Genomic DNA, 24766 nt, shown 5'->3' with positions numbered 1-24766 from the left:
ATGGTTTCCATGGACTCATTGACTTGCATGGTTGAGTGCTATCCAAACATCTGATCAAACTTGGGCATGCAGCGTTTTGTTTTTTTCTCTCAGACTGGCTCTGTCCAAGAAAAAGAGTCGGACATATACACGGCCCCATAGAACCACATTGGTCCTAGTGCGATCCGATGTTTTGTCTGATCACACTCAGACAGCAAATACGCTCGTCTGCACCTGCTCCAAGGCTCAGTCAACACTACGCCTGTGCACAATGTCGGGTGCAAACGCTTTGAATGTATGTGCCTGACAGTGGCCGCTTTCGGGATGGATACCGAGGGTCCGTCTACCATAGGAACCCACTGTATTGAAATGTATATTGCACTGTATATGTTTCTTTGCCATGGCCCGCTGTATAAGAAGATGCTATCTGCTGGATTAGCCTGTATAGGAAGATGCCGTCTGCTGGATTAGCCTGTATAGGAAGACAGGCAGATGCCGTCTGCTGGATTAGCCTGTATAGGAAGATGCCGTCTGCTGGGCTAGCCTGTATAGGAAGATGCCGTCTGCTGGGCTAGCCTATATAGGAAGATGCCGTCTGCTGGGCTAGCCTGTATAGGAAGATGCCGTCTGCTGGGCTAGCCTGTATAGGAAGATGCCGTCTGCTGGGCTAGCCTGTATAGGAAGATGCCGTCTGCTGGATTAGCCTGTATAGGAAGATGCCGTCTGCTGGATTAGCCTGTATAGGAAGATGCTGTCTGCTGGATTAGCCTGTATAGGAAGATGCCGTCTGCTGGATTAGCCTGTATAGGAAGATGCCGTCTGCTTGGCTAGCCTGTATAGGAAGATGCCGTCTGCTTGGCTAGCCTGTATAGGAAGATGCCGTCTGCTTGGCTAGCCTGTATAGGAAGATGCCGTCTGCTGGGCTAGCCTGTATAGGAAGATGCCGCCTGCTGGGCTAGCCTGTATAGGAAGATGCCGTCTCCTGGGCTAGCCTGTATAGGAAGATGCCGTCTCCTGGGCTAGCCTGTATAGGAAGATGCCGTCTCCTGGGCTAGCCTGTATAGGAAGATGCCGTCTCCTGGGCTAGCCTGTATAGGAAGATGCCGTCTCCTGGGCTAGCCTGTATAGGAAGATGCCGTCTCCTGGGCTAGCCTGTATAGGAAGATGCCGTCTCCTGGGCTAGCCTGTATAGGAAGATGCCGTCTCCTGGGCTAGCCTGTATAGGAAGATGCCGTCTCCTGGGCTAGCCTGTATAGGAAGATGCCGTCTCCTGGGCTAGCCTGTATAGGAAGATGCCGTCTCCTGGGCTAGCCTGTATAGGAAGATGCCGTCTCCTGGGCTAGCCTGTATAGGAAGATGCCGTCTGCTGGGCTAGCCTGTATAGGAAGATGCCGTCTGCTGGATTAGCCTGTATAGGAAGATGCCGTCTCCTGGGCTAGCCTGTATAGGAAGATGCCGTCTGCTGGGCTAGCCTGTATAGGAAGATGCCGTCTGCTGGGCTAGCCTGTATAGGAAGATGCCGTCTGCTGGGCTAGCCTGTACAGTTAAACTGTATACATATCAGCCAGATGGATTAACTGGGGAAGACGGCCGATGGAAGCTACTCCTGACATATACTGTGGGTTAGGTGCGCTTAGCCTTAAAGTGGTTGTGCGGTGAAGTCACTTATCCACAGGTTAGATGATAACTTGCTGATTGGTGGGTGTCTGTCCGCTGGGACCTGCGCCAATCAGCAGATTGGGAAACTTTTATCCCCATGACAAAATGGCGCAGCATGTTGGATGCTCAACCACCGCTCCATTCATTCTTTGTGAGGCCGCCATTGAGAATGACTGGATGGATGGACGGTAGAGTGAGTGCACTGCCACATAACGAGTGCACTGCCACTCCATACTTATGGGGTTTAAAGCTCCCTGTTCTGCCGCTCGGTGCGGGTCCCAGCAGTCGGACCCCCACACATCAGCACATTATCGTCTATCCTGTTGATATATGATGACTTGTTCTCACCGCACGGCCCCTCTACGATGACGTCTACTAACATTGGCTTCTCTCCAGATGATTGTTTAGACTGCGGCTATGATGGATCAGACTTGCATCCCCTCACTAATAATATTTTGTAAGCATTTTCTAGATCCAGTGTAAATTCATTGTGGTGTATTCAGGGTGATTGGTGGCTTTCTGCCTTGCACATTAGATCCCCGGATTACATGTGTGTCAAGAACGGGTCCCGTTACTACCTGGAAGCTGGAGATTTGTGTAGAACTTGTCATGGATCAGTCGCTGTGAATCTGAATGTAAATGACCTTCAGTTCTTGTAAGTCCCCTGATGCCGCCCCATTGTGCCTGCGGTCTGGACGGTAATCTGGTTACCAGGGGAATTAAGCATTGCCCACATGTTGTGCCAGGTTTAGCTGCTTCACTGATGTTATTCGAGGTTACGTGGTGCTTGGATTTACCGCACAGTGACCGTGCCGCACATGTTATTCACCCCCGACTAAACCAGCATTGCTGGGATTCCAGTAGTTGCAGAACTCATTGAATCTTGTGTTGCTGAAAGTTTTCTTCTTTAGCCAGGGTGAAACTTATTCTTCATCTGGATACTTTTAGGCTATGTTCACACGTTGCGTTTTTGCAGTGTTTTATATTCAAATTAAAAGATGCTTTGGGCTATGTTCACACTAGGCGTTTTTTGTCAATGCTTTTTTCTGCAGCAAAACCTGCTCCTTTAGCAGTAAAGTTTCTGCTTCCAAAAAGTAGGTTTTGCTTGTTTTTTGCTGCGTTTTTGTCAGTGTTCTTTTATCTCTTTATGCATGCTGATAAGGTTTAGTGACAAAAAAAAAATTGCCTGTTCAACTTCATCAGTTTTGGCACAGAAAAAGCAGCAAAACCTGATACCTTAATTTTTGCAGCATTTTTGCCACTGCTCATTATTTTCATTGGGTGAAAAACATGCAGCCAAATCAGATCTCATACTTTGCACTGATGAGGGCCAACAGCCCGAAACACTGTGTCTGCAAATTGAGATTCTGATTTGGCTTTTATCCGAAGTCATATTGCACGACTCGTTAAATGGTCGATTGTGACTTGTCAATTGCTTCTTCCAATAGGTGGCGCTATAGAGTACAAGTCTGAAGAGGCAATTTTCATATTAAACACTGAAAGTAGTGACATCCTCTGTTGTGCAAAAAAAACACGCAAAGCACAAAATACTGATGACAAAAAAAACCAAGGAGTGTGCATGAGATTTCTGAAATCTCATAGACTTTGCTGGCTCTGTAAAACACAGTTCAAAATTTGCATAAAAAGCGCCTAGTGTGAACATAGCCTTATACGGGACCTACAAAAGCTGAATGTCAGCATGTCAATTCTTTCAGTGTTTTTTCACTTATACAAAACAATGAGATAGTAAAAAAAAACGGAGCAAACTTATTGTGATCAGTTTTTGGTGAAATAAACGCAGGTACAGCAGGATATGAAACCTAGAGGTTTTTGGGGTGTGCTCAGGTCAGTTGTTATTAATTTTTGCGATTTTACCAATTATCGTCACATGTTTAAAGGGATATTCCCATCTCCAAGATCCTATCCCAATATGTAGTAGGTGTAATAATAATATTAGCTAATACCTCCAATTAGAAGAACTATACTACATTTTTGATTCGCTATGTCTGTTACCCCATGTGCAGGGCATTGTAGTAGCTTAAGTATCCATGTACTCCTATAGTGACCGTTGTTAGTGGTCGTAACTATGGATACCGAATCTTTGACATTGCATATTGTGATTGGTGTATCCTGTGTTATCAGCTGTGGTGTTGTAACCTGTCATTGTAATGCTGGCTCTGATGATAAAGAAACTGCTGTAATCTCTTCCCAAAACATGGATTTTAACTATACTTCATTTTCTGGTTCATTTTATTACAGTGATGACCTATTGGTGTCCTTTTAATACCTACCATGAATATAAGGGTATGTTCACATGAGGCGGACTTATAATGCAGTTTTTTTGCCCAGTATTACAGTACTAGCAAAGTGGATGACATTCGATGAAATCTTTTCCACCTTCAGTGTAAATAAAATAAATGTGCGGAATCCTCTGAGAAAGCGTCCACCCGGCGCGGATTATAAATCTGCAAGATGACAGTTCTGTGGATTTTCGCAGCAGGTTTGCAATGCATTGGGTGAAATCTGCGGCACAATCAGATCCACAGATTTTTTTCCCCACAGAATATCCGTCATGTGTGGACATGCCCTGAGCCTCCGTGTAACGCTGCCTCCATCTTTGCTCTGTGAAGTTACTGATTCTATAGATTGTAATAGAAGGTGGGATCCGGACCTCGTAGTCAGTGTTGCTCCAGGTCAGAATGGAAAGAGAGCCACGACGTGTAAATGCTTAAAGCAATCAATCCAAGAATTCATGTTATAACTTTTTCCTGTGGCCACTAGTCTAGAGTGTTTAAAGGGATTGTCCATTTTTAATTTTATTTAATCCATAGTTTTTCAGTTTGTGAAAATAACATTCAGATATACTTACCCCCTGCTGCTCCAATGTCAGCCCATCTCTCCGCTGCTGCCTTCAGGTGATATTGTTGTAGTGGTGATATCATGCGACCGCTGCAGCCAATCACTGGGCTCTGCAGTGATGTCAGTGTACACAACGGAAGATGGCCCTGGTGAAGTCATGTAAATGGCGATACGCATGGGATTCCGGAGCATTTCTGTCCTCTTGCTTATTCCCCAAATGCTTCCCATGTCCCTGGCTGCTCAGTGTTTGTATTTATTGCCTTTATACCTTTTTTTCCCCCTCAGATATGTGCTTTTACTTAAAGGCGTTGTCCAGAACTTTAACATTGATGATGGCCTATCCAAGGATAGGCCAACGTCTGATTGGTGGGAGGAAAGCGGCACCCCCGCCGATCAGCTGTTCCCCGTGTCAGCGTTGGCTGGAACTGCTGAGTCGTTGGAATAGTGGCCGCGGCCGGGTACTGCGCATCCGCTTTCTATTGATTTGATTGGGTGGCGGATGTGCAGTACCCGACCACAGCCCCATTGCAGAGCCAGCTGTCCGTCAGTGCCGGGGACGCAGTTACAGCTGCTGCTCTGTATACTCAGGGCAGTGCCGCACCGATTACTGAGACCCAAATGTTGCCGGGAACAAAGTTAATCCCCCCCCCCCCCAGTATTTGGCTATGTGCAGGCGCTGGGCAGCATAATAACTCTATTAACCTGCAGATTGACCCCATATCTGCAGGTTAATAGCGTTTTTTTCTGGTGTCAGGTCCCCTTTAATTGTTTAGTGTATCAGCATGGTATTCCTGCACTGTGAGTATTTGCGGTCCGAGAGCTGTCCATAGAACTGACTGACCATGTGAAAGAACGTCCATATGGATGAACTGTCCAGCGTCCGATTCTTACTGATACATCCAATTATTAACTTAGGAAACTTTAATTTCATCTTGTAAATGTTATTGACTTGTGGTGTATAAAAGCCGGTCCCATACAGATGAGAATACCGATGAAAAATCCTCCGTTTTTTCCAGATGAAAATCGGTAGATTTTTTTTTTCTTATTTCTTTGTGTGAATTGATCCTTCGGCAGTTTCAGGGTTGTTCTCCCGACCTCATCTGCAGGTGTATTATTCTAGGTTTTGCTGCGTCTCTTATTGGCACATACTGCTGGGGGTATAAGGACTAGGACGCCGTCCTCACACTATTTGTCTATTGTCCTGGGGATTCGTTTTTTTCCTTTCTTTTAACTTGGATGTTTGTTTTGTTTGCTCTGTATATCTGCATTCCCTACACATTGTGATATTTCGTATATTCCTTGTTGTGCTCTTCTCTCCTTCTTTATGATGTGCGCTTGCTTTCTTTAGTATGTTCAGATGGACCCGGAGTTTGTTTGTTTGTTTATTTGTTTTGTTTTTTTATATTTTTCTGTAAGAATAACATTCTCTGAGTTTTTGCTCGGTCAATTCTGAGAAATAAGCTCCTGTTCAGGAACAGAAATTTCTAGGGACAAGCCCTAACCTTTGGCATAGATGCAGACACGCTGAGCTGTAAACCATTCAGTATTATTTCTGTGTTTTTTATGTGTTTTCACGTCAGCAATCAGCAGATTCGAGCAGCTGCTAATGGTGAAAGGTCAGCCCTCATAACCTAAAGCCGAGCACCCCAACTCCAGTCCTCAGGAGCCACCAACAGATCATGTTCTCAGGATTTCTTTAGTATCACCTGTGCAATACTTAGGAAATCCTTGAGGACTGGAGTTGGGAAGCAATGACTTAAAGGGTCCTGCAATCTGCAGATCTCTTGAATTGCCCCATGCTTTAGGTACATACATATCCCTCTTCTGGATTCCCCGCAGCTAGAGCACTTACATATGCAAGGTCAATAAGAACCACAATAGTGGATCATACATCAGGGGTGGGGAGCCTTTTTTTCTGCCAGGGGCCATTTGGATATTTATAACATCCCTCTGTGGTTGTACAAAATAATCAACTTTGAAATGTATCCTGCTTATATTTAGTCAAAACATTTAATTAACTCGCCCCTAATGTGATGCTTCTCTTTGGTGCGACTGTGATGTTAGGTGGTGTGGATGATGTTGGTGCTCGTAAATGCTTTTCCAGATTTGCATCAGTCTGGAGTGCAGGTGACTCTTTATGATGAATTTTGAAAAGAACTCGCAGCTGTAAGTTCTGAACACATATGTAGATTACACTGCAAGTCTCCTCACAGGAGTAAATCACTGCTCACGTTACATTTATAGAACTCAAGCAATGGATGGTCTGCAGTATACATCACATAGGAGACTCTGGGACTACTGCATATACATCACATAGGAGACACTGGGGCTGGAGTATATACATCACGTAAGAGACACCGGGTGTGCTGTATATACAAGACAGACCAAAAGTTTGGACACACCTTCTCATTTAAAGATTTTTCTGTATTTTCATGACTATGGGAATTGTACATTCACACTGAAGGCATCAAAACTATGAATTAACACATGTGGAATTATATACTTAACAAAAAAGTGTGAAACAACTGAAAATATGTCTTATATTCTAGGTTCTTCAAAGTAGCCACCTTTTGCTTTGATGACTGCTTTGTACACTCTTGGCATTCTCTTGATGAGCTTCAAGAGGTAGTCAGCGGAAATGGTCTTCCAACAATCTTGAAGGAGTTCCCAGAGATGCTTAGCACTTGTTGGCCCTTTTGCCTTCACTCTGCGGTCCAGCTCACCCCAAACCATCTCGATTGGGTTCAGGTCTGGTGACTGTGGAGGACAGGTCATCTTGCGTAGCACCCCATCACTCTCTTTCTTGGTGAAATAGCCCTTACACAGCCTGGAGGTGTGTTTGAGGTCATTGTCCTGTTGAAAAATAAATGATGGTCCAACTAAACGCAAACCGGATGGAATAGCATGCCGCTGCAAGATGCTGTGGTAGCCATGCTGGTTCAGTATGCCTTCAATTTTGAATAAATCCCCAACAGTGTCACCAGCAAAGCACCATCACACCTCCTCCTCCATGCTTCACGGTGGGAACCAGGCATGTAGAGTCCATCCGTTCGCCTTTTCTGCGTCACACAAAGACACGGTGGTTGGAACCAAAGATCTCAAATTTGGACTCATCAGACCAAAGCACAGATTTCCACTGGTCTAATGTCCATTCCTTGTGTTCTTTAGCCCAAACAAGTCTCTTCTGCTTGTTGCCTGTCCTTAGCAGTGGTTTCCTAGCAGCTATTTTACCATGAAGGCCTGCTGCACAAAGTCTCCTCTTAACAGTTGTTGTAGAGATGTGTCTGCTGCTAGAACTCTGTGTGGCATTGACCTGGTCTCTAATCTGAGCTGCTGTTAACCTGCCATTTCTGAGGCTGGTGACTCGAATAAACTTATCCTCAGAAGCAGAGGTGACTCTTCGTCTTCCTTTCCTGGGGCGGTCCTCATGTGAGCCAGTTTCTTTGTAGCGCTTGATGGTTTTTGCAACTGCACTTGGGGACACTTTCAAAGTTTGCCCAATTTTTCGGACTGTCTGACCTTCATTTCTTAAAGTAATGATGGCCACTCGTTTTTCTCTACTTAGCTGCTTTTTTCTTGCCATAATACAAATTCTAACAGTCTATTCAGTAGGACTATCAGCTCTGTATCCACCTGACTTCTGCACAACACAACTGATGGTCCCAACCCCATTTATAAGACCAGAAATCCCACTTATTAAACCTGACAGGGCACACCTGTGAAGTGACTACCTCTTGAAGCTCATCAAGAGAATGAGTGTGCAAAGCAGTCATCAAAGCAAAAGGTGGCTACTTTGAAGAACCTAGAATATAAGACATTTTCAGTTGTTTCACACTTTTTTGTTAAGTATATAATTCCACATGTGTTAATTCACAGTTTTGATGCCTTCAGTGTGAATGTACAATTTTTAAACTCATGAAAATACAGAAAAATCTTTAAATAATAAAGTGTGTCCAAACTTTTGGTCTTTACTGTACATCACATAGGAGACACTGGGGCTGGAGTATATACATCACGTAAGAGACACCGGGTCTGCTGTATATACATCACGTAAGAGACACCGAGTCTGCTGTATGTACATCACATAGGAGACACCGAGTCTGCTGTATGTACATCACGTAGGAGACACCGAGACTGCTGTATGTATATCACATAGGAGACACCGAGACTGCTGTATGTACATCACATAGGAGACACCGAGACTGCTGTATGTACATCACATAGGAGACACCGAGACTGCTGTATGTACATCACATAGGAGACACCGAGACTGCTGTATGTACATCACATAGGAGACACCGAGACTGCTGTATGTACATCACATAGGAGACACCGAGACTGCTGTATATACATCACATAGGAGACACCGAGACTGCTGTATATTCATCACATAGGAGACACCGGGGCTGAAGTATGTACATCACATAGGAGACACTATGGCATATAGACATCAGAGAAGGCGCTGGGGCTGCCACTGCTCTCTTGGTGCTGACTCCGCCCACAAAAACATCCTTCACTGCATACTTCATTGAACGAATGGTGCGTGCTCGTACTGTAAGTTGGAATTAAATGGCTGGCGGTCGCGAGCATTGTCCCTGGGAATCAAGTTCCCCACCCCTGTAAAAAGGTTTTGCTTTGCTAGAAGGAGGCTATGAGAACCCCCAAGATGTATTGATCCCTCAAAAAACTCCAAATTTCTCACTTTTCCGTATCCAGCTAACATTGAGGTCTTAGGCTATGTCTTTCACACTGTGTTTTCGCAAGGTTCACACTCAGGTTTTGTTGCTTTTTTACTGCATTTTTTGGGTGCAGATTACATGTGTGAATTGTTTACAGTACATGTTTAATAAAGTTAGTTTTAGTAACCAAAAATGCTGAAAAAAGCAGCAAAACCAGTATGCTTTGTCACTTTCTCATTGCTTTCTATTGGTGAAAAAAAAATGCTGCAAAACCGCAGAAAGAACACGGACATACTGCAGATTGCAAAAACGCTGCAGTGGTCAAATGCAGTCAGGAGATAAAAACAATCATGTGCATGAAATTTCTGAAATCTCGTAGCTTTTGCTGATACTATAAAATGCAGCATCTTTTCAGCAGAAAAAAAAAATGCTGCAAAAAAATGCTGCATGTAAACATAGCCTAAGGGGACAAAGTTGTTTGCAGTGTATGCCAAAAATCATGGTTGGAATTTTTTTTTTGTAACTGTTACGACATGACCCCGATCAGTTGCACTGACACTCGTTCTACTTTCCCTTTGTCGGACCCATTAGGGAGCACAGTATGTTTTGTACTGACATCAGGGACTATAGAAACTTTCTTTCTAGATGTCACCTTGAGACTCGCAGTAATACAATGCACTACATTTACGGAACAATTTCTATATATTCTACAATTTTATGCGACTTGCATGACTTTTTTGCACTTATTTCATGACTATTTTATTCATAATCTTTGTGACATTTTATTAATTTTTTGTACTCCACAGGAGAAAGAGAAGTTAATTCATGAGACTCGGAGGAGATTTACACAAGAATATATCCAAGGTCTGTAGATAATACGTCTTGCCATGAATGCATATATTACATGCCACTATGTAGTTGTCTCACCATTTATAGTTCTTATCTTAAAGATGCCTCCATATTGTGCTTCTGGCTCTCATCTCTCATCGCTCCTCTTCCAGAATGTTGTTAACATCATTATTAAAGGGAATCTGTCAGCCAGATTTCACCCCATAAACTAATTTATATCTGCATGTAGCTTTTTCAAAAACAAGTCCAGCAATACCTTTACATGGCCAGTCCATTCCTCCATTACTGAGAAATCTGCAGTTTAATTGAAATGCAAATGAGGATGAAGAACTGTGTGTAGATCTGAAGCCTCTGTCACTCCAGCTCTATTCGCCACCTCCTCCCGCTTTACTGACGGCTACTTTGCCTGAAGTCAAACATCATAGAGGATGTCAGTCAAGTAACAGGAGGCGGCGGCGGCACTGGGCGAGGAATAGAGCTGGAGTGACAGTGTGATAACGGTGGGTGTAGACCCACTGCTCCACTGGCCGGCCTTACCTTAAAGGGATGTAAAAAAGTGACTACTTGGTCTTCACTAGAGCCTCTGATGGGTAGGATAGGCTTGGGCTGTTAGGGTAGTCACCAGGTGCCACTCCAGGGCAGTCCATGGACCTGCAGCAGCTGACCTATGGGTCAAAGGCACAGAAGGTGAAGACAGAGACGTGGTTAGAAAGTTTGCGGTTGAGGCGGGCAGCACAGGTTCAGAATGCAAAGCCGGGGTCAGGAGCGGAGAGATCAGACAGAACGAGTAAACAAGCCGGGTCAGTAACAGGAGAGCCAAAACAATAAAGCTCCTTGACAGGGAACTAGTAACAACTGCATCTAGGGCCTAAGCTCAGGCAAGGTGTGGAGGTAGGAGCTGCCCTATACATCCACTGCTGTCAGGGGATAGGCCACGGAAGCAAAACTCTAGCACGCAGTGGATTTAACTCCTGCAGAGTCTGGTCGCGCCTCCTTATAGCCAGGTGGAGACTTTCCAGCAACAGGAGGATGTAACAGTGCTGGACAAGCCAGCTCCGCAAGATGATCTAACACTGGGAGGAGCAGAGCGGTGCACGCAGTGAGTAGGATAACGCTTACCAACCACGCAAGTCACCGGCATGACAAGCCGAGCCTTCAGATCTGCACATAGTGCTTCATCTTCATTTGCATATCGATTAAATCGCTGATTTTTCAGTAATGAACGGACTGGTCATGTAAATGTATTGCTGATTTGTTTTTTAAGGAGCTACATGCACATATAAATAGTTTGGGAGGTGAAATTCTGCTGACAGATTCCGTTGAAAGGGAAATGGCATTAGATTCATGTTGCCTGAACCATGAGTGCCGCCATGTATGTTTTACTTTGAAATGTTACGACTTTTCAGAGAAACAATACTTATTATACTTGACAAAGACCTAACACAGGTTGGAACATTGTCACTTGTGTATATGGCAGAATAAATTATGCTCTAAATAGCCATCACCCGGTGTCTGGACGCCTTCTGCCGTGAGTGTCCCGTAGCAATGTGCATGGTAGGCAACCCCTTTTAATTCCTACTCTATATGGAAACCTTATCGTGCACCCATAGAGGCCTGTTGTCCATACTGAACCTCCATATGCTTCTGTTTTTTTCTTTAAGGAGATGAAAGAAGGTTTTTTTTTAATTCTGCCAAATTCCTTGCATTGCTCGTAGAGGAGATTCCCTTTGACACGTTGCAGAATGTGGACACCGTATGGCAGCACACTGAGCCTATATCTCTGCAGTATGGAGTTATTGGGGTCTTGGGCTTTGACATAAATGCTGCTGATTCCTTATTTGTCTTTCTCTGTTCTTTTGTCTCCATTATCTCGGTTCTGCTTCGCTTTTCTTTTGCCTTTTTTCCATTTTGCTTTTCTGCTTCTTTGTTTCCAATCTTTTTTTTCGCCTTTTTTTTTTCCTTTTATTCCATTTACCTTCTTTATCCTCCTCCATTTTAGACCTGTGCTGTTTTATCTCTGTCCCCCTGTTTAGCTTGGCTTATGATGTGTGTTATTTGTGTTGTGTTTGTTTTTTTTCCCTAATGACCTATTAAACTAACCTAAATGGAAAGAAAATATTTTAATATGCAATTGTATCTACGCAACAGATCTATTTTAGTGTGACCTGGATAGTTAATGTCTGACATCAGACGCTCCCTGTTATCTCTTCTTGCAAGTGTTTTCTGTCCACTCCATCTACATTACCAGATTCGGCTGATGCTTTTAATGCTTTATATCTTTAGTTGTTTGGTTTAGCTCATTATTTAGAAAAAAATTCACAGCTCATTATACTGCGATAATCAGCTATATATTCATTTATTATCCTGAAAAATAATAATTATACAGTGAATGTTAAAACCAGGCCTTAAAATCAGTTTGTAGTAATTCTCATGTCATTCGGTGTTCCTACTTTTTCAATTATTACTTGGAAGATAAATCTATAAATGAAAAGCAAACACCCTATTCAGGGACCATCAAAAACTCCTGCAGAACTGTGTCTAGGGTCCTTTCAAATTTTGGTTGATGTGGTTACTCCAAACAGGCAGGGATTAGTTTTTGAGTGAATTGCAGTCATGGCAGGCGGGCTTATCCAAGTCATATTTTTTTGCAAAATTTATTGTTTGCATAATACAAAGGATGGGGAGGATGAATGAAACAAATGATTCTCAAACATTATCGGAAATAATAGAACATTTAAAACTGTTCTGTGGAATATCTTGTGATGTTGTTTTTCTGCTCTTTTAGAAGTTCACCAGAAATAAAAAAAATAATAATTTAAAGAAATGCCATTATAAATACATTCCTATATATCTGTAATTAGCAAATCTCTATTATTTCCATTTAGGAGCTAATCCTTGTAGAATTAAAATATTAGACATTAGATCAGAAAGATGTTGTACAGCAGTGTGAGCAGCCTCTTCTTCCCTCATCACTCCTGGTATCTCCAGTAATAGATCAAAAATACAGGGTGGACAGCAGTGTGAGCAATGCCTACTTACATCAGCTCTTTTGGTATCTCCAGTACTAGATCTGATAGAAAGGATGGATAGTGGAGTGAGCAGCCTCTTCTTACCTCAGCACCCCTTTGATCAGTGTGAGCAGCCATCTTCTAGATCTGGTAGAAAGGATGGACAGTGGAGTAAGCAGCGTCTTCTTACCTCTGCACCCCTAGTGTCTCCAGCATTAGATCATACAGATATGGTGGACAGGACAGCTGTGTGAGCGGCCTCTTCTTACCTCACCACCTCTGGTATCTCAAGTGCTTGATTATATAGACAGGGTGGACAGCAGTGTGAGCAGCCTCTTCTTACCTTAGCACCACTGGTATCTCCAATATTAGATCAAAAATACAGGGTGGACAGCAGTGTGAGCAATGCCTACTTACATCAGCTCTTCTGGTATCTCCAGTACTAGATCTGGTAGAAAGGATGGACAGTGGAGTAAGCAGCGTCTTCTTACCTCTGCACCCCTAGTGTCTCCAGTTTTAGATCATACAGATATGGTGGACAGGACAGCCGTGTGAGCGGCCTCTTCTTACCTCACCACCTCTGGTATCTCAAGTACTTGATTATATAGACAGGGTGGACAGCAGTGTGAGCAGCCTCTTCTTTTTTTAGCACCACTGGTATCTCCAATATTATATAAAAAAAGGCATGTAGTTGCTAACAGAGGAAACTACCTATGACACCAGTAGCCCCGCCCTGTCAACAGGAAGAGAAACTGCTTCTCTGCTGACAGGGAGTAGCTGAATCTCTGGTAGGAGCGGTCAAAGACTGGCGCCGGGTACAATAGATAGGTAGTTGCCTCTGTTAGCAACTACATGCCTTTTTTTTAAAGTCCCGGATATGCCATAAAGGTCGTAGTTGAGACTAGCCCTCTGAGTTATGGTGGATCTGCTCCCATTACGGATTTCCGTTAAAATGATTTTCCAAATACAAATGTGTTGGGTGGACATCACACCTCTCGAATCACTGCCTATCAGTCTACCTGTCCCCAGAAGCATCAGCTTCAATGTAAAGATTTGTATAGCCCACAGGTAATCTGCCCAGTCGTAGTTAGCGCTTGTTTTTATCGTCAGGTTACAGACATAACAGATTTATTGCATTTACTGCATTTGCCGCAATGTAGCTGCGATATGTAAGGATTATACATACAAGTGGATTCCATACAGACAGACCATATTCAATGAAAGGAAGCGTGACAGCTGTATAGAAATGTCAAAATAAAAAAAAACACTTGGTCTTAAAGGGAATCTGTCAGCAGGTTTTTGCTATGTAATCTAAAGACTTCATGCTGTAGGGGTTAAAACACAGATTTCAGCGATGCCTCTCTTATCAAGCTCCGTTTTGTTTGCGTGCAATGATTATTTTAGCACCCGGAGCTTCTCATTGCTGGGACACCTGTGCATTTTGGTCTGACACGCCCCCTCGTGTGATAGGCAGCTCACTTTCTATGGACACAGTATATAAAGAGCCTGGTGTGGGCGGGGTTAGCTTCCTCAGCTCTGCTGTATTGCTAGAACTCTGATTGTGTGAGCACTGCTGCACCTAATAATCTAAGCAATACAGCCTTAGATTCAGCTTCTCTTTGCCTACATCATGCTTCTCTCAGTTGAGGTATCAAAAACCTGCTGACAGATTCGCTTTAAAGGGACTCTTTCATGCCCTTCATGCAAATTCAGCTCCTTAAACATTTATAAAGAGGACTTGGCCCCTATAAAAATCATAGCAGTAATATACATATTAGTGTTTAGTTGCAAATAAATTCACCTTTATTCCATATGCAGAGATGAGGGCGCTTCGGTGCACCCTTGGTGTGGCCAGGGCTCGGTGCACTGTTACCCCCCCTGATTTGCATATCCAGCCCTGGCCTGGATCTTGATAGGCGGCTTTGCTTTCTCACAGTGACTGCTTCCTAAACTTAAATCTCTGTTCCTGTGGATGCTTACAGACACTAAGGAGCCCAGTGGCGGGCACAGTGTTGGGGCTGGCCTGCTCTCAGTGTGGGTCTGGGCACATTCTGACCTCCGGCTCCTGCCAGTCTGTTGCCACTCGTAACATCCAGAAGTGTAGTGAGAGAGCAGATTCAGAGAAGAGCCGGATATCAGATCATATGTGCCCGCAATTAGCTCCTACAGTCTTAGTGCGCAGTAATGGGATTTGAGCTTAGGGAGTGCTCGCTGTGAGTAAGCCAGCGCTGTCCATCAAGACCAGGGACAGCTCTTAGTGTGCTAATCAGAGAGTGTAACAGTGCACCCTGAGCCATTGGCCATGCCAAAAGTGCAATGAAGAACCATGTGGAGACACGAGGATGCTTTCATCTGCTGACCTGGCTGTCTTTAGAAAGACCACACGGTCCAGGTCTCATCCCACTGAACGCCCATACTCCTTCCTCGTGGGCAGAATACTACTCAGAGAACATAGGGTGAGTGTACCACACTTCAGTAATACATTATTGGATCACCAACAATCGACAACATATAATATAGTCCCAGCAAGTACACAATATGGTGCAAATGACAGAGTCTCACCCTTCCGCTGGTTCGCTGGGGATTAGAAACTCTGCGACTTCGGCGGCATCCAGGGACAACTACCCCAACCAGTAGCACCCCGCTTTTGGCGGGCACCCACAGAGAGAAGGTAGCGGCAAACTTAGGAAGCTGACTGAGTACAATGAGTTATGTGGCCAGGTGACCTGATTGTCCCGACAAGAGTCTTCGTGGGTTCAGTGATGGGCAGTAGAGAATATCTGTATTCCACCAGCTGGAGCTGGGCTGATGATCGAGTATGCCTCATTAACCCTTTCGGCGAGCACGCTCGGGTGCTCGTCGAGTATTTTGGCATGCTCGGCATTTCATTCATTGTCGCCGCACCTGCAAATGTCATGGCTGTTAGACAGCTGTGACACATGCAGAGATAGCCTGGTGAACAAGCTATCTCTGCATGTGTCACAGCTGTCTAACAGCCGTGACATTTGCAGGTGCGGCGACAATGAATGAAATGCCGAGCATGCCAAAATACTCGGCGATCACCCGAGCGTGCTCGCCGAAAGGGTTAATGAGGCATACTCGATCATCACTAGTTAAAACTGCTTATACAACACTTATCAGTCTAATACAGGGATGTCGAACTCAAACACACAGAGGGCTAAAATGAAAGACTTGGACAAGGCCGCGGGTTAACCATTATACAGAACAATGGCCCCACATAGTCCTCCATACAGAATAATGGGTCCCACATAGTCCTCCATACAGAATAATGGGCCCCACATAGTCCTCCATACAGAATAATGGCCCCACATAGTCCTCCATACAGTATAATGGGCCCCACATAGTCCTCCATACAGAATAATGGGCCCCACATAGTCCTCCATACAGAATAATGGGCCCCACATAGTCCTCCATACAGAATAATGGGCCCCACATAGTCCTCCATACAGAATAATGGGCCCCACATAGTCCTCCATACAGAATAATGGGCCCCACATAGTCCTCCATACAGAATAATGGGCCCCACATAGTCCTCCATACAGAATAATGGGCCCCACATAGTCCTCCATACAGAATAATGGGCCCCACATAGTCCTCCATACAGTATAATGGGCCCCACATAGTCCTCCATACAGAATAATGGGCCCCACATAGTCCTCCATACAGAATAATGGGCCCCACATAGTCCTCCATACAGTATAATGGGCCCCACATAGTCCTCCATACAGAATAATGGGCCCCACATAGTCCTCCATACAGAATAATGGCCCCACATAGTCCTCCATACAGTATAATGGGCCCCACATAGTCCTCCATACAGAATAATGGGTCCCACATAGTCCTCCATACAGAATAATGGGCCCTACATAGTCCTCCATACAGTATAATGGCCCCACATAGGGGTGGTGGTTCTTGTGTCGAGGGCCAAATAAAACCACCCTGCTGGCCAGATTTGGCCCACGGGCCTGAGTTTGACACGTATGGTCTAATATGTCCAGAAAGTCTTGATTCTCATGCCAACTTACAATCCACACTGTTCAGTGGATGGTTCCTCCTTATCTTTATTCTGCCAGCATTATAGGTGCTGCAACTTTCTTTCCTTCCCTTCTCAGCATGCATTGCTCCTGCCATTTCCCAATGAAAACCCACCTCTATGTTATGCATTTATGCAATTTAAAAGACAGGAGATAAAGAGCAGACAAAGAAAGACCCGTCTCCTTTTCATGTAGTCCATCTCTTTAGGCGTTCATACAGTGATCAGCAGTACCCGGTAGTGGCCACTAAATGGTGCAAGGCGCTGTTGTGTTCTGGCTGCCGCCTGACCGAAGAGCTGAATAGCTGGGGTGCCGACTGTCGGACCTCCACCGATCTGATACTGATGACATATCGCAAGATTACGGTACATGATGAATATCCTAGAATAAGGGCTAATTCACACAACCGTATAGCGGCTGTATTTTCTCTTTTGTGTTTTGGCCTCTCTTCTTGCCCTGACTGCAGGTCTCTAGACTCAAACTAACAGTATCATAGTGATAAATGATGCAGTTAGGTAAGGTGACAATATACATGGTACGCCCATGACACCATCAAGAAGATATACTGTGTCATGGATATCATTATCAGACAGAATTAAAATGCTAAATCTGCACTCGGAGACTTGACTTTATTCTCAACAGTTAGATAAGGATATTTCTGTCGCGGCTGCAAAAATGTTCACGAGCTGTAATTTGAAAAACTCTGGAACTTTTTTGTCTTGCTTGAGATGTTCAAGAGATTTGTCCACAGATCGTTGCTCTTGCAAGTAAAAAGCCAGAAATATCGTTTTTGATCTTATTTTTTGCATAGCGTCGTGTAAGAGCTCAGCCTCTCAGACATCACAGGGAGCAGTGAACTGAGAAGTTAGAGAGAAGATGTCTTCAGACAATCACCTATTGTCTAAAGTATTTTTTTGTGTTAAATGTATTGTTTTATAATTAAATAAAGAAAATCTGAATTGGCGAAATGTTCACACTGATCAGCAGGCCTTGTGCTATGCTCATGTCTCTTCTTCTTGACAGAAGACTTTTCAGCAGTCTCATTATCTCCAGACAGAGTTGTGGTGACAGATCATGTCTATATACAGTAGACAACACAGGATCTACCACTTACAAAAGGTGATGTTACAGCTCAACTCTTCTGCATCCTGTACAATGACTGATAACACCTCTATATACAGTAAATAACACAAGATACACTATTCACAATAGCTGATGGTCACAGCTCACCTCCTCCTCTTGTACAATGACTGATAACACCTCTATATACAGTAAATAACACAAGATACACCATTCACAATAGCTGATGGTCACAGCTCACCTCCTCCTCTTGTACAATGACGGATAGCACACTCTATATACAGTAAATAACACAGGATCCACCATTCACAATAGGTTATATCACAACTCACCTCCTCCTCAAACAAATAGGGTCTGAGTTGGTCAATTGCTGCTAATGTTCATGTAAAGAGCAGGAAGTAAGAGTCTAATATTAGACCTAGTGGTCAGAGTAAAAATTGCAAGACTGTTTTTAAGATTGTGATTCAAAAAATAAACTTTTTTTCTTAAGTTATGTCTAACATGTAAAGTTATGAAACTTGCAAATCAATTTATTAAGGAATTTGTCTTAATTTCTGTAAAGAAAGAAATGATGTAAGTGGCTTCCAAACCCCTGCTTTCCCCGGTCTGTTTCCCTGCCTTCAGCTGGATTGATATAAGAACGTACTCATTTGGAGTAGAGATGACGGTAGTGAAGGGAGACCTGCGTCTCACTAAAGGCTCATTCAGATGTCTGTGTTAATCAGTCCGAGAACGTATATTTCTATGAAGCTGTCACACTCTGGTCGGGAGACTACGGCCGGTCCGATCTTGGACTGATTTGCACAGACGTCTGAATGAGCCTTAAAGAAGCACTCCTCCTCCCATCAAAGATTTTATCCTCTTAATATATTGCAGTCATCATATTATATAGCACTGTGTACTTACAATTGCTCATTTTGCCTTTCTACCCAGATAATTCTTCTATTTTCTCTGCTCTATGTAATAACAGGAAGTCTCTTGTTCCTGCATAACTGTTTCCCCTCTTCAACTCCTGAGCCAGCTGCTCTCTCCTCCACCTGCCAGGGACTTTTGCAGTGACTTATGACTCATACAGGGAAAATTGACCTCCTGTTTCTACATAGAGCTTAGAAGGATTCAGCTAGTCAGTTTTTAATCACGTCATCTTATAATTGAAAAGCGAAGAATTAACTGGGTAGAAAGACAAAATGAGCAATTGTAAGTACACAGCGCTATATAATGTGGTGATTGCAATAGATTAAGAGGATAACAATTTTGATGGGAGGAGGAGTGCTACTTTAACTGTGGGGATAAAATGCTGCCGGTGATTGTTCTGAAAAGTACAATACACAGAGGAGGACAGGATGCAGAGCTGACCCTTTCACTGCCAGCATTTGTACTCCAAATGAGTTTGTTTTATCATCAATGCAGCTGAAGGCAGACACATAGATTATCAACAAAAATAAAGGGCTTTGGAAGCAACTTACAATCATTTTTTTTACAGGATTGAAGACCATTTCCTAATAAAGTGATTTGCAAAGTTTTAGAACTTTTCATGCTGGACAAAATTATTTAAAAAATAACAATTGAAAGTTTAGTCCCTATGGGTAACTTTCTGATGACTCATTCCATTTAAAGGTGTCGCCTCCTGACCCCTTTTTAGAAAGAAGTTGATCCAGCGATCAGCTGAGCAATAATAATCCAACTTCTTGACGATCTGTTGTAATGGCTGGAGTAGGTCACGTCTCGCCACCTTGTCCTGTGCGGTGGTTGCTTGTCATGGAGCATTACGTGGCAGACCCATATATATGTATAAACCATTGTTTCCATTGCAGACAATTCTAGTAAATACGATTCCCGTGATGTGGATAGACTACAGACAGACGACGCCTGGGTGGAGAGCTATCTTCTGTGGAGGCACAACGTGACTGAAGATGCATTGAAGATGATTGATGAAAGCTTCAGATGGAGAAAAGAAATAAACATTAATGGTGAGCTGGTCATATATCTATCCACAATAAACACTTACTGGGTTTATGATATGAAAAACATCATTTTTGACATTTTTCTTGGACATTATTAATAGACTCTATCGATACGCTACTGGTGATGAGCAGACCCAATGGATTTCCTTCCCTCTCGTTGCTCCCCTCTCGTTGCTCCCCTCTCGTTGCTCCCCTCTCGTTGCTCCCCTCTCGTTGCTCCCCTCTCGTTGCTCCCCTCTCGTTGCTCCCCTCTCGTTGCTCCCCTCTCGTTGCTCCCCTCTCGTTGCTCCCCTCTCTTTCCTTCCCTCTCGTTGCTCCCCTCTCGTTGCTCCCCTCTCGTTGCTCCCCTCTCGTTGCTCCCCTCTCTTTCCTTCCCTCTCTTTCCTTCCCTCTCTTTCCTTCCCTCTCTTTCCTTCCCTCTCTTTCCTTCCCTCTCTTTCCTTCCCTCTCTTTCCTTCCCTCTCTTTCCTTCCCTCTCTTTCCTTCCCTCTCTTTCCTTCCCTCTCTTTCCTTCCCTCTCTTTCCTTCCCTCTCTTTCCTTCCCTCTCTTTCCTTCCCTCTCTTTCCTTCCCTCTCTTTCCTCCCCTCTCTTTCCTCCCCTCTCTTTCCTCCCCTCTCTTTCCTCCCCTCTCTTTCCTCCCCTCTCTTTCCTCCCCTCTCTTTCCTCCCCTCTCTTTCCTCCCCTCTCTTTCCTCCCCTCTCTTTCCTCCCCTCTCTTTCCTCCCCTCTCTTTCCTCCCCTCTCTTTCCTCCCCTCTCTTTCCTCCCCTCTCTTTCCTCCCCTCTCTTTCCTCCCCTCTCTTTCCTCCCCTCTCTTTCCTCCCCTCTCTTTCCTCCCCTCTCTTTCCTTCCCTCCCCTCTCGTTGCTCCCCTCCCCCTCATATCTTAATGATACCTGCTTCCCTCATTGAGCAGTATAGAACAATATAGAGATGAAGGAAATGTATAATATTCTTGCCGTTTTACAGATTTTGCCAGGATAGTGATATTCTTGCTATTCTAGAACAGTTTCCTATTATAACGTCTACACTTTATCACATCCATTGATTGACTTTGCTTTACTCAGTACTGAGAAGCTTAGTTTATAAAAAGTCTCCAACACTCTCCTGACTCAGTAACTACAGTCTAAGGGATCAGTTTATCTTAGCTTGCTCTGCGCCAGTCTTGCTGAAGTAGAAGGTGCTAAGTTCATTAAGAGGTACACGCCAGTTAATGAATTTGGTGCCTTTTCTGAGTGGCGTTTGCGCCACGCCAGAAATGCTACAGTAGCATTTTTCAAGTCCCGGATGAAAAAGTAAAACAAAATTTATTCTGTCATATAAAAGGTCAAAATGTTGATACCTTTTATATGACAGAATAAATTTTGTTTTACTTTTTCACCCAGGACTTGGATGCAGTCTTTCACTACTTACTGCATTATCTTCAAGTGGGCTCCTTGGAGTTTTCGACTTTGCGTCCGTTGATAGAGTGCTGCTGGTTGCTTTCTTCACTCCTGGATTAGTATTTTTGGCGTACAAAAAGTCACAAAATGCTTTCGCAACACCCCGTTGCACAAGAAACAATTGCAATTTTTCTAAGTTTTTACGTCAGTTTTTTGGCGTTAAAGCTTTGACGAATCAGACCTAAAATCTGTTATTACATTAACTGCAATAAAAAACTATGCAACCAGACTTTCAAGGGATTGGTAACCATGGCTAAGCAGCTGCATGCAGTCTTGCATCACCAAGCACAATAAAATATGTCGGATCGAGTGATGTAAAGGCACCACCACTCGTCTCTGGAGCAGTGGAAATGTGTTCTGTGCAGTGACGGATCACACTTTTTTATCTGGCATCTGATGGTCGAATCTAGGTTTGGCAAATTCATGGAGAATTAATACCTTCCTGATTGCATTGTGCCTACAGTAAAGTTTGGTGCTGGAGGGATAACTCTATGGACTTGTGTTTGCAGGATTGGACTTTTGTTAAATCTTTCTCCGATTGGCTGTAGCTGTCACCCCTTTTTCTTTGCAGTGGCGGTATAGTTTCTTTCCAACACATGAATACATTGTATAGAATAGTCAGGATTTATGTTCTGCGTCTCGTGTTTATATATACAATATAGATTTTTAATTGACTATTTCACACCACGGCCAGAAGCAGCATTTCTATTGTGACGCTTTATCACACCTTATTTATGGGTAATGTGAAGTCGGATTTCATCTCCAGCAAACCAGCGTTGTGCCGTGCCGGTAATAGAAATTCAATATTTTAGCAGACAGTAAAGAGACAACGGCTGAGTTATAACATTAAAGTCTTCTGATTTGTGCCTCCTGCGCTTTGCTATTCACAGGAGAAAGCCGAATTCCCTGTTGACATTAATCATTAAACGCACATTCTTCATTCGAAAGACAAGCTGCTATTCACAAGCTGGGAATTTACCTTCCCTTTGTTATATTAGTCATTTTCATAACCTCCAGATATCCTTGAATAGAAAAGTTCACTTACAGCAAATTACAAAAGGTGTTTACACAATATTTGCTTTTGACTATTTTTAGAGGAAAAAAAATACATACTGGTGTATATTAAAAAAAAAAAGTTCTGCAAATACACGTTAAAGCGAGCTGGGCGATAGGAGCAATGTTAGTTTTTGATTTTGTCTGATCTGAATTTACAGCTCTAGTATGCGTGTAAATGCTTCACTCTGTGACATTACTCATCTGCTGATTTGTATAATTGTAGTAATTTGTATAATTATTTACTTGTATGATCTGCTGCCCTTTATATACTGCACTATGTACTGCAATGCTGTAAGACTCGGGAGAGCTGGATCATGCTAAAAGCAGCGAACCCATTGTGGTTAGGGCTGTGGTTGGGCTGCTGATCTTTGGACTTTTTATATAAAATGTTTTTATCACATGACATTTCTATTTTTCTTAAAATAGTAGTAGTTAATAGTACAACTTCTGCTGCCATAAGGAGTACAGCTAACAAAAGCAGAGTCGGAGTCTGAGGTTTGGCTTACCGACTCCACAGCCCTGGTAAATAAATACTTAACGTGTGTTCATGCCCTAAATGTTGCCTTTGAAAAGGGTTGTCTTTTTTTTTACTCCTGTATAAACTCCTCTTCCTTCTTTTCTGACTGGATGTAGTGGGCTCATGCAAAATACCCGACCTAGGTACCACTTCAGACTAGACAGCTGTGTTCCCCACAGATGTCCTGTGCCTGCCGCCAGCGGTGTCCTGTGCCTGCCGCCAGCGGTGTCCTGTGCCTCAGCCCCTTCATGAATAGCATCATGTTTAGTAGAGCTGTTGTAACCTGCTGCACATGTGATACATAGCCAGACACCAGCTTCTGCCAGATCTTGAGCTATCTTAGCCCATTCCTCATGGTCAGTGGCCTCTAGTTCACTAATATTCTTGAGTGTGCCTGCTGCAACCAATTTCTTCTAATTCCACCAAAGATTTTCTAGTCAGGCAACTGAGATGACCACCACAGAAACTTCAGGACCTTGAATGAAAGCAACCTTTGCTGGACTTTGATGCGTGCTCCTGTTGTAAGGTCCAATGACACCCAAGTTTCATCTTCTTCCCAGAAGGCATGACACTTTCTCCTAGGATTTCCTGATACTTGATTGGATCCATCTTGCCCTCCACTCACTGCAGGCGCCTGTGATTCTCTTCAGCACATGCTTTACTGTAGCTGGAAAAATAGCCAGGTGGCACCAACTGAAAGTGAGAATCTCCTGCCTTTTTCATTTTTCTGTCCACATAGACATATGAGGGCTTGTTTTTGTGGGATGAGTTGTACTTTTGAATGGCATCATTCATTTTACCACATAGTGTACAGGAAAAAAAAATCCAGGTGCGGTGAAATTGTGGGAAAAAAAAATCTGACATGGTTTTCTGGGAATTGTTTTCATGGCTTTCATTGTGTGGTAAAAATGACCTAGTAATATGATTCTCCTCATCAGTACAATTACAGTGATTACAAACTTGTCCAGTTTTTAATTATTTTAGCGGTGAAAAAAAATCAGGAATTTGTAATAAATAATATACACTGCTCAAAAAAATAAAGGGAACACTTAAATAACAGAATATAACTCCAAGTAAATCAAACTTCTGTGAAATCAAACTGTCCACTTAGGAAGCAACACTGATTGACAATCAATTTCACATGCTGTTGTGCAAATGGAATAGACTATAGATGGAAATTATTGGCAATTATCAAGACACCCTCAATAAAGGAGTGGTTCTGCAGGTGGGGACCACAGACCAGTACCAATGCTTTCTAGCTGATGTTTTGGTCACTTTTGAATGTTAGTTGTGCTTTCACACTCGTGGTAGCATGAGACGGACTCTACAACCCACAGAAGTTGCTCAGGTAGTGCAGCTCATCCAGAATGGCACATCAATGCGAGCTGTGGCAAGAAGGTTTTCTGTGTCTGTCAGCGTACTGTCCGTCACGTTGCACCACACACTGTCCAGGTCTGGGAGGAGATCCCACAGGAGACCATCCGCAACCTCATCAGGAGCATGCCCAGGCATTGTAGGGAGGTCATACAGGCACGTGGAGGCCACACACAATACTGAGCCTCATTTTGACTTGTTTTAAGGACATTACATCAAAGTTGGATCAGCCTGTAGTGTGTTTTTC

General features: G+C 43.5%; 1 protein-coding gene across 1 annotated transcript in view; it reads left to right on the top strand.

Moving 5' to 3' along the window:
- MOSPD2 (motile sperm domain containing 2) overlaps positions 1–24766 on the top strand; it is a 146581-nt gene that overhangs the window by 6295 nt on the left and 115520 nt on the right. The window contains exons 2-3 of the mRNA XM_073668080.1: positions 9983–10040; positions 19983–20138. Of these exons, the coding sequence (XP_073524181.1) occupies positions 9983–10040; positions 19983–20138 (214 nt within the window). The remainder of the gene's footprint in view (positions 1–9982; positions 10041–19982; positions 20139–24766) is intronic.

Source organism: Phyllobates terribilis, unplaced genomic scaffold (genome assembly GCF_046119375.1).
Source record: "Phyllobates terribilis strain yellow unplaced genomic scaffold, ASM4611937v1 Scaffold_2__4_contigs__length_985480577, whole genome shotgun sequence".
Classification (NCBI taxonomy): domain Eukaryota; kingdom Metazoa; phylum Chordata; class Amphibia; order Anura; family Dendrobatidae; genus Phyllobates; species Phyllobates terribilis.
Note: the sequence above shows the minus strand (reverse complement) of the source record. Positions and strands in the feature narration are given on the sequence as shown.